This window comes from Phasianus colchicus, chromosome 8 (assembly GCF_987193195.1).
Source record: "Phasianus colchicus chromosome 8, bPhaCol1.hap1.1, whole genome shotgun sequence".
Taxonomy (NCBI): Eukaryota; Metazoa; Chordata; class Aves; order Galliformes; family Phasianidae; genus Phasianus; species Phasianus colchicus.
This window is the reverse complement of record NC_143443.1, coordinates 33452552-33466156: the sequence shown is the minus strand read 5'-3', so window position 1 is coordinate 33466156 and position 13605 is coordinate 33452552. Positions and strand designations below refer to the sequence as shown.

Genomic DNA, 13605 nt, shown 5'->3' with positions numbered 1-13605 from the left:
TTTGGAATAGACTTTTTCTGAAGCATGTTTTAATTTAGTGCTGAAAAAAAAAAAAAAATTACATCCCATATCTTTTCAAATACCTGATTTATACGAACAGAAAAAATAAGTCAGTTTTAATGGAACAGAAAACTAGATGCACCATTAGCATCCACTTTGACACACACAGATTCATCTTCATTGCATATTTCCACACTTGCTAGAAAAAAGCTGGCTATTGTTTGCCACACAATAAACATATCGTGAAAGCACTCTTCCCTGAAGAAGTCTGTTTCCCTTGAAAAATAGAGTTACACTTCTGATTTTCACAGTAACTGATGCTGTTACACACAAACAAAACCATTTTAGACATTAGGTATACATCCATTCCCAGCAGTGCCTTGACATTCTGTCTGTACTCCTGGATCTTCAAACCACAAGGTTTCCAAAACCTTCCAAAATCAGGCCTTTTTGCCAAAATGAAGTTTAATTTGTGACTACATTATTTCAAGGTTTTTTGTTGGTTTTTTTTTTCCATTATTAAACGCCCTCTGAATATCCATTAGCATATTAATCAAGGAATTTTTGGTTACTTCATTACTTCATCATTCACAATGTTGAACAGATGGCAGTGTAACATTCCTTAGAAAGAATAAACTAAGCATGGCAGCTCTACACACATGCATTTGTCTTATCCCTTCTACCTTTCTACACTTCATAATAGAAAAAGAAACCTCCGTGAACTATGGATGGAAGTGAACTTTCACCACAGTTCTCTGCTAAAATGCCTTCATTGCTAGAAGCAATTCCTACAGAATTAAAGATATACGTGTACACTTCTACACATTAAAAAAATAAATCAGGTTGTATTTCTGAATATGATCTACTGGCTGGAAGTCAAAACTGATTTGCAACTGTAGTGAATGCAAACACATCAGTATTTTAGAGGGACACCACCAATTCTATACTTGTGAGCTCATTTAATTACTCCAAAAGTTGTCTAACAGAAGTGGATATTACTGTTTTCATTTTAGCCTCTGCCCAATGCATCTTACAGACTAAAATAATAAAACCCAAAAAGACAGCATCTGTGTTTTCAGTTTAGTCTCAAGTATGGAAAGGTCTGCAGTTTCAGAAGACTGAAACCAAGACCAAGCAGGATGCTAACCTCCCTGATCCTCTACATTGACTATAATATGCACAGCAGGCAGGTCTCCTTCACCATCCAACCAAAATATTTAATGGTTCTGGTGAAGCCTCATATGAAAAAACCAAATGAGAAGTATTCCAGGATGTATATCAAGCCTTCTTTCAAATTCTCAATGCTAATTTTTACAACTACTATGGGCCCTACTGTGCCATTTCATCTCCTACCAAGAAAAAGATAAATGCTGTCATCAACTCATTTCACAGAGGTCACCTGGATTGGATGTCTTTATCAGTCTTAGTTACATTGCTGGTTCAACGCTGGCTATTTCAAGCACTGCACTTCTTAAGTGTGATAACCCTGACATCTTTATGCAAAAAAAAAAAAAAAAAAAGAAAAAGAAAACAAAACAAAACCAAGAATGTACCCTCTAAACTCGATTTTTAAAATTTAAAGTAAGTTTTTGGTGCTGGCAGTACCACAACCATTGGGAAATGGCCAACAACAAAAATTAAGAAGCAACATTTAAGATAAGCTATCAAACTGAAATAAATCAACTTCAGAACACCACAGAACACATCTTGCAATCCAAATTTAAACCGTAATAAAAAGTCACAATCTTTTAACTTCTGCTTATTCTTTAGGCTGTTCATTACTTACGGTTGAAATGGTATGAAGTGCTGTTTGTCCTCATCATCGACTTTTCCATTAATTATGTCGGTAACATCCATTACTGAAAACAAAAATGAAGCACACTGAATTTAAGGATAAGTGCAGGAAGAAGAGTGGTGAGGGGACACCCTGAGGGGCAGGAAACAACAGTGACTAAGCTCAGGCTTAGGCAACCATGTGATGTGATGACTAGGGATGCTGCACACAAGAATTTACCTGCTACTCCAAAAGGCCGCCGGAGCCCAGAGGTCAGCTTCCTCGTGTTGTTGTCCCTCAGCTCCATTCTGCCCACCCTCACAATCTGACAAACGAAACTGATTTTCTCTCTTTTCAGGTCTTTGCTGCCGAGGTCCTAGAAATATTAGATTTGTCAGATTGTTTTATCGCAGCTGAATTACAAGTTCCATTCAGCACATTTAGAACGTTTGCCTTCGTCATCGTAGGCTCTAGCACAAGAACAAATTGTTCCCAGAATTTTAAGCATGTTTGTAACGGTAGTTACTCCTTATCTTGACTTTTGTGTGAATTAGTTGCTTAGGAAGCCAAGTCATTTCTAGTAAATTAAACCTTCACGGAGCAACCTCACTCTTGTGTTTAAAAGTTTTAAAGAGACATTTATGAGAAATATCTCATAGGAGTCTCCAGCAGGAGCAGAGCCAACCCCACCATTGGCACAGAGGTTAATAACTCCTCAGGTATTCACAGAATGTGAGAGGAATCCTTTAGACCCTGCAAGCTGAAGCAGCCCCCCCAGACTTACAGTGAACACTGCTCGGAGGTTGTGCAACCTGTCAATGTCCTTGGGGAGCCCAGAGCTTGACCACCGCACCAAGTAGTTTTCACTGAAAAAACAGCATTTTTGTTTAAATGGCTTCACTGAACGTACGGTTATAAAATCAACTTACAGAAGAATATCTTAAGCCCAATCTATCTATGCTAATCAAATTAATATTTACTTAGTAGACAGCTGCCATTTTCTTTTGCGTGCATCATTCATAAAGGAAAGCAGCTCTTCAGCAAGGGAGCGTACAGATTTCTGCAAGGAAGCAGGGGGTGCAGGAACGGCTCACAGTGCTGTCAGTGCTGCTGCCAAGAAAGCACACGCAGCCTTGCAGGTGTGTTCATGTCTCATTTAAGCTCTGCACTTGAGGAACTGAAGACACGGTGTGATAAGGAACAGCACGACCCTGAAATGTACCCAGGGTGAAGGGACTTGCCGGATGCTGTGCTGAATACGACTGAAGTACTGCTGCATCATTACTTCCCAGATAACCCTGTCCTACACATTTCATAGAAATCTGACTTTCATAAGCCCTGCATCATCCTGCAGAACTACCACACTACTGAGGAAGAACAGAGAAGGGAGTACACTCAGGAGTACACTAACCTGATAAATTTTGATTCATGGGGATCATAGAGAGACATGAGGACTTCAGCATCTTCCCCTATTTTGCAGACTACATTTTTTAAATTTACAAATAAAGCAAACGAAGGAGTGGCAGCAAACTTAGCTTGTCTGTTGATATCGATATTCTGTTTCTGAGACTGTAATTCAAGAACAGAAGAAACTTAAATTTAATTTAACCTCACAAATATCCAACTGTTACAAAATCTTCCTGAAACCTATAAGACAGTAAAAGGAGTTATCTGTTGCATGCCTGCTCTTGCTGTCTTTGTTTCTATTAGATCCAGAAAATGCAGTTTGTTGTAAATTCTATCTCCAAGAACTGTTCCATAAGGAATAAAAAAAAATGAAATAAAAATAAGTTAAGAAGCGTTGATGCACTCACTTATTAAAAAAGGAAGCTAGTCAAATGGAGAGAAGAGCCTAAACCACTCCTGGCAAAAAAGCAAACTTGTTCTCTTCTGTCTCTCCTATGGCATGTACCAAGACAGCCAGGAGAGCCAGCAGTGCTGCTCTACAGCTAACCAGCCCACCCTGCACCCATTAGCTCCACAGCACTTCCCATGAATGCCTTATCTAGGCAGGAGGGAGGAGCACACATAGGACAAAAAGAAGACAGGAGGGAGGACACTGCAGAGAGACTCTTCTCACTGGTACCAAACTGCAGCAAAGTGGGCCCAGTCCATCCCTCTCCAGGTTCTGCTGCAATGACTTGGAGCCTCAGCATCAGTTAGCCAAGTTCCTACACAACAGCTGATGTTCAATAGCAAACTACAAGCCTCTTAAAATACAGTGAGCTATGGGAAGAGGTCGTGGTACAACAGGACATCTAGACAGAATTACTGTTTCTAATACTGTATTTTTTTACCCCCCCCCAAAAAAAAAACAAGCAAAAAAACAGAAAACAACCACAGAAACTGATTTAAGTAGGGACAGTGAAAGAACTCTGAATGCAAAAAATAGCATGATTTAAATTCTCATTAAATTAGAATGTTTTACATCACGTTTGGTGAGCGCTGCAAGTGTGTGTATATGGTCCACTGCAACCTCTTTGCAGGAGGACACAGAACTCCTCACTCTGCATTAACAATCTCCTGAGGAGCTGCTCAGGAATAGCGTGCTCCATTAACCCCTGCTACTGACACTGGGAGGACTCCTCACAATGGAAACGTTTTTCAATTTAAAAATTAAAATTTGCATTGCAAAGAAGGTAACTGTTTAAGGCTAAGAAAGTCTTTCTGTTATCCCCCTGTATTTCAACACACAAATTTTCCACTCTTGGTAAACACAAACCCCAACAACCTAGGAGCACTACTCTGTGCGATGCTCCAAAATAAACCCTCAGGAAAATCTAGCATATACAAATATGCTACTTCTGCATTCCCAATATTAACCTACAAGCATAGCTGATTTATTGACACAACTGCAAATTTTAGTAAGTATTTTAAAGGAAAAAAAACCACAACAGTTAAACAGTCCCTGATGCTACGCATAAAATATTTAAATCTGATAACTCCTCATAAACATATCAAATCTTTCATTACCAATGCTAACAGTAGCAGTAATCTAGTTAAGATACAGTGTTATGTTTCAAAGGAAAAGGCACAGCTGCACAGCAGTTCTTACTTTTTCCTCCAGCAACCTCTCTTCCACTTGCTTGGAAGCTATTTCATGTGCCCTAAAAAGGCTGATTGTGCTCGTCTGCTCCGGGTCCAAAATATTGCCATCTTCATCTCTAACGACCAGATCTAAATCAAGAATCCTGAACAGAAACAAAACATGCTTGTGAATAACAGTACTCAAATAAACCCTTAAATAACACCTGCAAAGTGTTTACTGTTAACAGCATTTGCTCCTAACAAATAATTACTGATACTTGTGTGATAGAAATAATTACTTGATACTTGGTAAAAGTATTCAACATATTATCAGCCCAGGAGATAACCATCCCTAGCTGGAGGACACTTTTTCCCCACCAGCACAGGAAGAACTGATGTACATGAAATAGCAGAACAGCTGGGGAAGCAGTTTCTTAAACAACTGAATTTGCAGGAGTTGTTTGTTGGAACTGTCAGATGAATCAGAGCAGACATTCATGCCACATGCAAATTGGTCAGTTCTTTCCTTCCTACTCTATACTCTCCTCCAAAGCATATTAATCACAGCTTAGTGAAAACCTACAAAATACTCAAAGGCACAAAATATCTCTCTCTATTTAAGGCAGAAGCCAGGTTTCTGTCAGCAGGGAGTTAACATCCACGTTTACCTTCTGCAGCAAGGAAGGTTTTTGTCATAACCAAGTCCAGCCTTTTTCCGTGGAACTGCAGTGCTGGCAGTGGAATCAACGATAAGGAAAACTGGAGTCTAAGTTGACCTTATTTCTCTATTTGTCTTCTCTAAGACTTATCTCCTCATCTCCCCATCAATAAAAGTGGTCCCAAACATTACCACCTCTAATTACAGTCATCTCTCATGATAGAGCTGTTGGAACCTTGCCTTTGATATGTTTGATCACTAAGCTTAAATCAAGCTTGCTGGACCTGAGAAGCCATGGAAAGGTTCAGTCTATCTGAGTAAATCCCCTATGGACAGGACCCAGAATCACTTGAAAAGTATGAGCTATGGAGAACTCCTTGCCCTCCTGACCAGGGGGAACCCAAAGGTTTGGAACAAATCTCTGAGCTTCTTGAGTCATTATAGAAGCCTTCTAGTTAGTTGCTCTGTGTTACCTGAAAGGGGAACACATCACTCAAGCAAGCCACAGAGTGCAGGTCATCAATAAACACCTCCTAAGCTCTGCTCCAAAGTGCACCTAAATATCTTAAGTACTCCAAGCAACTCACAGACAAGCTTTTCAGAGAGGAAGTGGTTTCACCACTGAGGGGGAACAGAAAAGCAGCCAAAAAACAGTTTGGGGACAGCAGCCCAACCAAGTGGACGAGAGGAAAGGAACTCACAGGAGCAATCACCCACAGCCTACAGCACACCAACAGGACTCACAGATAGTCAAATGAACAGAAGTCAAGTCCACTTTGGTTTAATTCCTTTGTCCTATCCCCTAACTTGCATTTGTTGCTTAGAAAGAAGAAACAAATTTCTCTTTAAATGTCCCAGTTACAGATTTTGCAACTGAACAACAACAACAAAAAAAAGATGTTTTTGCAACAAAATTACCTGACCCAATTTCAGACAAACAATATAAATGCAACTTCATAAAAGTACTTTTTCACTTCCTCATTTATTTTGACAACATGCAGCAAAATTGTCATCTTTATTTATAGGAATATCTTATTTACAAATCAGTATTTCACAAAACAGGAAAGTTAGCATACAATTAGATCAGAAAAAAATTTATAAAATGCATAATGAAGTCTTCCTGTCTGGATGTGGCCTTCCAATACTTGAAGAGAGTATAAAGAGGAGGGGGAACGGCTGTTTACAAGGGTGGATAGTGATAGGACAAGGGGGAATAGTTTTAAACTGAGACAGGGGAGGTTTAGGTTGAATGTTAGGAAGTTTTTCAGCCAGAGCGTGGTGAGGCACTGGAACAGGTTGCCCAAGGAGGCTGTGGATGCCCCATCCCTGCAGGCATTCAAGGCCAGGCTGGATGTGGCTCTGGGCAGCCTGGTCTGCTGGTTGGTGACCTGCACACAGCAGCAGGTGATCATTATGATCCTTTGCAACCCAGGCCATTCTATACACCAAAATCATCACTTTGCTTATTTTAGACCAAAGTGGATACAGAACTACGTTAAAAGCATGTAGGATCCATTCAGTTGTGAGCACTTAGTCAGAAATTCACATTCACTTTCCTCCCATATTCTACAGAGAATGTTCTGATCACTTAATTAGTCCATCAGAACATTATGAATATAAAGCACGGCACAAGATGTTCTATTGTGTTTGAACACTGAGCATCTGGAGGTTATTCTCAGTAACTTTAACCATCTCCTCAGACAGATGGTAAGATACAGTAGCCAAACAAACAATATCAACAACATCTGGGCAACTGTCTATTGGGGTACAGCAGTCCACCTCTTGGATGATACGTGCAGAAGCACTGACTGAATGAGCTTATTGGTTTATTGTTTCATTTCACATTGTGGCTTTTGGAAGTCGGGGGGATTGTTTGGATGTCAGGGGGAAGTTCTTTACTGTTGGAGTGGTGAGGTGCTGGAACAGCTGCCCAGAGAGGCTGGTCTAGTATTAAATGTGGAGATTGGTGGCCCTGTATGCGACAGGGGGTTGGAGACTCATGATCACTGAGGTCCCTTCCAACCCAAGCCGTTCTGTGATTCTGTAACCAAGGCCATACCACAAGTTTGACATCTCTCAAAGAATGAAGCACAAATAGCTGAAATACGATGAGTTATTTACATCACGGGGATTCAAATACTGGTTTGCTCAACACTTTTTCAGTCACTGGTGCACAGACAGTACTACAGTGTTCTGTTGGTACTCAAAATACTCTGACACATTTTTTATGCTGCAGAATAGAGTTTAAACGACATCTTGAACAGAAGAAATACTTGTGCGTTTTAACTGACCTTAAAAAAGACACAGAAAACTTCACACTAATCTCAAATTGATTTTATCAGCAAGCAAGGAAGAGTTACATAAGGATTCTATTTTATATATTGTAGTTTGCTCTATACTAAAGAGATGCTGTATCAATGTCATTCTTTATTATGCTATGATAGGACTTTTAACATACCACTTTTCCATCTGCATAAACATGGGAATAAAGATACTACTACTACTAAAGACATCATTGACAGCTAATCTGTAATATAAAGCTGTTTGCTTTTACGTCACAATCACTTGGAAAATGCTGTTCACAAACCTGTTTCCATAGTCAATTTTGGCAGTGACCTTCTTTTTCAGTTCTTTGAGCTCATCTTGGGGGAGAGTCCCAGACAGTATTTGAGATCTCCACTCAATAAGGTCATATATCATGTGCCGTACACTGCGAAACATTTCCCTGTTATCTTGCTGTTTGGAAAAAAAAAAAAATGAGTACAGGTTAATTCTGAAGTCTACTGAGCATCCTTTAAGTACATAAAATGAATTATAATTGTAAGATAGGAATTTAAAAGCATACAAGTCTACAACTAGCTCTCACATAGAGCCTAACTACAGCACACTGCTACAGACAGAACACTGAATACATATATATGTGTATATATACATGTATATATTCATATATACATATGTATGTATACGTCTCTCTCTATAGAACACTGAATAGGAGTCATACACTCTGCTTTGGGAACCTAAAGAAATATAAATGTTTGTGTTTAAGTCATCTTAAAGTCATAATGGTTTTGACAATGGCATTGAGTCAATGTTTTTTTTATAACCCTCAAAATAATCCTCTTCCTAGCCCACAAAATCTAGCCAAGCCATTAACTCATTAGAGAAGACACCTTTCTAAACACATTATATCACCAAATTGTTTAGGCTATGCATACCTGTCCTTCATTCAGACTACACTCAGGTCTTACTGGACTGAAACCAACCAGAATAATTAAATAATTACCATGCAGTTAAAACAGGCTGCTGTGTCTGAAAAAATGAAAACCTGCAGAATGTGCAGAAAAATAACAATGTCTGAAAGGCTCAGGGAAAAAAATATATCTAACTGTGAAATGTGAAGGCTTCAGTCTGTTCAGATCATCGAAAAGCTGACTTGATTATAGTGTGAGAACTTCCACAGAGAAAATACCAGTTATTAAAAGCTCTTTAATGTAGCAGAGAAAGACACAACACGCTCCTGTGGCTGGAAGCTAAATGCAGACAAATTCAAATGAGAAAGAGGTTTGTGATTTTCAGTGCTGCAGGCAATCATAAGCTAGTGAGACAAAGATCATGCCACTTCCTCCACCATCTGCAAATCAAAACCAAATGCCTATTCAATACCCAAAAATACAAATTATGGGCTGAATAAAGGGATAAGAGTGGTCATTTAATGAACTTTGATAAGCAACGTGTGGATAACACAGATCTCTCCAGCCTGTAAACTCACCTCCAGACAACATAACCCCCTTGAAAAAAAGGGATCTCAAAGCACCAGTCCTCTTAGCACCAGATAAACACATGCACTTAATCTAACAGATAACACTGGAGATAAAGCAATGAGTAAACTCACCAAGCATTCTATCCATCCAACAGAAGGACTGCATCCCCATCTGCCACCGAGCTGAGATCACTGCTGGTGTTACACACTGCTCCTCAATGCCAAGCTCTTAGCAAAGCACTCCACAGCTGACCAACACCTCCCCACAAACAAATCCCAGCCACAGAGACACAACACACAACCATTAGAACAAGCAGCTCCTACATTAGGAGAACTTCGTAACTTCTGGAAAGTTCCAACTACAGAAAGCACGCACAGGTCCCAGTAAGAAAACTTCTAACAATGACTCCTTCCATTGCTCTTTTCTCCCTGTACATGTACCACAATCACATCTGATCACGCACATCCAAAAAAGGGGTCATCAATGCCAAAATACCACCTGCACCGCCATCAGTAACACACAGAGCAGCAGAAACCAGCGTAAAACAAGTCTCACAATCTGGTCAGAATGCTGCTTATCAAGCAGTTGAATAGGGTGACATTTTAATTCTCCCTCTGTTTTATATTCAAAAGTAGTAATTACTGAAGGAAATATTAAGGATCCTTCTCAAGAACTCCTACCTTGCCTCTCTTAGCTTCTCCCCCTGCCCACTGCAGACTCTGCTCCTCCTATTCACCTCAACCCATTGATTTCTCCCTTGCTCCTCAACACACGAGCTCTCCAGTATCATCTCACATTAAAACTCTCTTTATATATGATCTGCTTCTCTTCACACACCACAATGTCCTCCATCTCATCTACTGCAACACGGGATCACTTCCAGCAGACTGGTTTTGATCTTACCTGTAAGCAATATCATGGTTGTGATTCAAAACATCTTAAGACTTAAAATCCCTATCAATGGGCTTTAAGTCAGTTGCTCAAAAATTCTGATTTCTATCCACCTTCAAATATCCTTTAACAGTACACCAAATATAAACCAAGCACATAAAAATGGGAATTTCCCATTTCCTGCCATCTTCAATTTTCCTGTATTAAGAGCAGTAGTCTTTAGCAGCAGCCTGTGTTCTCAGCAACATTACAACATTCGTTCCTCGTTATACAGCCTCCCCTGTTACAACTGAAGATTTCAAATGAACGTTTATAAGGGATAAATATTCCTCATTAAACCCTTCTGTAAAAGTAACGCTTTCATATTCACACAACTTAGTCCTAATGCTCTTATACAGTGAAAGCATGAGAAGTCAGAGCTAGGATACCTAAAATCCAACTCCATGCTGCTGGTTTACAGCTGCATGTTTGAATGCTACTTGCACCTTACTTACAAATACTCCCCCCCCCCATGCTGTCTCAGATATTGTTCTTCTCTATTTATCCATTTGAGAAACTTATTTATTGCTACAAATTACAAGAATGTATTCTTAAGTGCTTAGAACTTAAGCATATGAGAAAGAAAAAAAAAAAGTAATTTATTTCATGCAACGTCTAAATGTAGGGTCAATACATTTGAAGCAATCAATCAAGTACAAGAGCACTGACAAGCACAAGGCCTACACTGATAAATCTCCATAAGGTTGAGGTTTACACCAAGGAATATGGCATCAAATATAAGAATTTCTCCAAGACTAGCAGCCTAAACATTTTTTCTCTGCTTAACACAGTTGCCTGCAGATTGGGAAAGCCTAATATATACCTTTAAAAACAGTGTATTCTGGATAATAACACTTCATAAAAAAGGATTTTCTGTCTAGTCAGTCATAATTGCTCAACAAGTTATTACCAGAACAAGGTACCACTCCACAAAGCTGTCTCTGCACAAGAAATACAAAATGTTTTATAAAATACACAGACACGCTCCTGAGTGTTGTGCCTTAACACAGCCGATGCTGAAGAGCTGATCCACATAAAGCAGCCTTCAGAAACCTTAGGAGAGGTGGAAATCCATTACTATTTTTCTCATACTTCTCGCTGTACCCTTCATAGCATCACTTTCTTCCCCACAAACCACGTAATACTGTTTACAAAACTGGTACTTACAACGTATAACTGCCGCCATATTATGGACCATTCCCGTAGCGTTGTGGTGACCTCCTGAATCAGGGGCAGCTCGTTGGGTATAACGGTTTCATGTTGTCTTAAAAGAAAAAGGGTTAAGTAATAGTTTTGTGTAGGACAGCAGAGCTGTTTGTTTCTAAAAGGAACTGGTGGTCATTTCCAAAACCAGCCCAACAACGACAGGCTTCAAAAGAACACCACTGATTGCACATTTAGAAGTGAACCAAGAATATATCATCCCAGAGGAAGCAGAGCACACCATTACTACCACAACATGTAAAGGATAGCTATAAGAGACTTGAGGCTATGCTATTGGGCTCATGCTTTTTTCCCCCCTCCTTGTGTGTATACTCATAGTGCATCAATACATACCTCATGGTACCGTTTGTTATTGAGAGCCTGATTTTACAAGGAGCAACCAAGATGAAATCCAGATATGCAGCACGTGCAATGCCACGATACTAGTGTCTAATTGCTTTTCAAATGATTGGTCTTATAGAGAAAACGGGGCATGCAGGTCATTACCAATACATTTCTGTCTGGTTTTAAAACTGTGCCATCCAAGTACAAAACAGCAGCCAGACCTTTTAATATTTCAAAAGTAGTGTACTTAAAAGTAGTTTTCTAATCAGCAAGAAAGTTGTCATTATGCAGCAATCATATGATTAGTACTTTTATCATTTACATATTTAATAGTGTATAAAAATAAATCAGGCACAAAGGAATAAAATAGCTTAATCCTGTTACACTCCGTTTCATACCTAGCTAATCATTTATTAATTTCGAGTTTTTCTGATTTCCTGTGTTTTTTTTTTCCAGCTTTTTAAGGAATTTTTTAATACCAATGTTATGAATTTTAACACGCACAGCCAGCAACACTGGCCTGATACGTAAGAATCTGAGTTTTAACAGCAGCTAAATGAAAACCAGCCCCAACTATTTACAGCCACATTAGACAAGGGAAACAGGAGCATTACAAAACAAAACACAGCAGTGTTCCAGGGGGGCAGGAAACTTCTCAAGGGGATTGGAAATGATGTCTGGACAATGGCTTCAGTGAGGGGTCTGGTTTACAAGACTTACAGCAGGGGTAATTCAGTGCCTGAAACTTCATCTGTCTAAAGAGGAAGGAATCTCATACCAAAAGCCTCTTTTAGTAGATCAGACAGAAGCATTAAGATTTGAAGGTCAAAAGATAAACAAAGCTGTGATAACTGAAATCAGGAATTAAAACAGAGGTGGGCTGGAAGAAGTTCATCTCAGTAGCTATGTGTCAAGAGAGCCATAAAAGCTACAAAGCAAATGGATCGATTATCACTTCTTCCAGCTTTCACATCCATGCAGAGCAGCTCAACTTTGTGAAGATGCAGTCAGGGATGGCACCACTGGCAGCAGCCCCTCTGCTGCTGCACAAACACACACTGCTGGCACAAGCTCCTTAACAAGCAGAAAACAAGTGCAAGGTATCAGATAACACACTGAAATTACATCTACGCAAATAGAAAAATGGATTTTTTGTGATCTTTTCAAATGAAACTCACCCTTTTCCTTCAACTATTGCTTCCTTAAGGTGAATGTAGGAGGCAGGAAAAATGCCCTTTGAGAGGAAAGGAGAGGAAAAAAAACTTAACGTTGCACATAATACATTTATCACCTAACAACCCACTGAGATACACTGCCAGGTCTGCACAGAGCCATTCACACCCTTTTAAGTATCAGAATATTTTATTTTAAACATACATTTAAATGTTTTAACACACGACCTTCTGATCAAGTGTTACTGCAACCTCAGCACATAGATACTCAGTGTTCTGGAGCACCAAGTTCTTACGAGCTGGATGTACTACACAACAGAGAAATCATGGTTGAAGGATTATACCACTGAATTCACCTACATCACACGATGGAGACTAAAGAGGTGCTGCTACATTTAATGAGCATGGTGGTGAAGGGCTGATGGTTGGACCATGCATCACAGTGGGCTGCTTGGCTCGAGTGCATGACATACATTTTAAGTGCATGCACGTGCAGAACACAGCCATCCCACATCACAACCATAGCCTACATATAGTATTGTCTCTTATCATCAACGTATTGGTATTACAACAAGCCGAAAAACTCTGCAGCAGACAGTCCTGCAAAATAAGTGCTGTTTTTCTTATTTAAAAAGTTCTAAATTACTCTCAAGATTCTAAAAGTAATAATTGGAAAATAATATAAAATCATATTTAAAAATATAATTCAAGTCAAGCTGAGGAAATAACTTCCTA

At 39.4% G+C, this 13605-nt stretch overlaps 1 protein-coding gene across 3 annotated transcripts in view; it reads right to left on the bottom strand.

The window, feature by feature from the left end:
- Nucleotides 1-13605, bottom strand: part of DOCK1 (dedicator of cytokinesis 1) — a 272132-nt gene that overhangs the window by 233199 nt on the left and 25328 nt on the right. For all 3 annotated transcript variants that reach the window (XM_031597310.2, XM_031597311.2, XM_090145652.1), the window contains exons 4-11: nucleotides 12877-12932; nucleotides 11318-11414; nucleotides 8047-8195; nucleotides 4830-4965; nucleotides 3186-3343; nucleotides 2559-2640; nucleotides 2015-2150; nucleotides 1787-1859 (exon numbers count right to left, since the gene is read on the bottom strand). In XM_031597310.2, the coding sequence (XP_031453170.2) occupies nucleotides 1787-1859; nucleotides 2015-2150; nucleotides 2559-2640; nucleotides 3186-3343; nucleotides 4830-4965; nucleotides 8047-8195; nucleotides 11318-11414; nucleotides 12877-12932 (887 nt within the window). The remainder of the gene's footprint in view (nucleotides 1-1786; nucleotides 1860-2014; nucleotides 2151-2558; nucleotides 2641-3185; nucleotides 3344-4829; nucleotides 4966-8046; nucleotides 8196-11317; nucleotides 11415-12876; nucleotides 12933-13605) is intronic.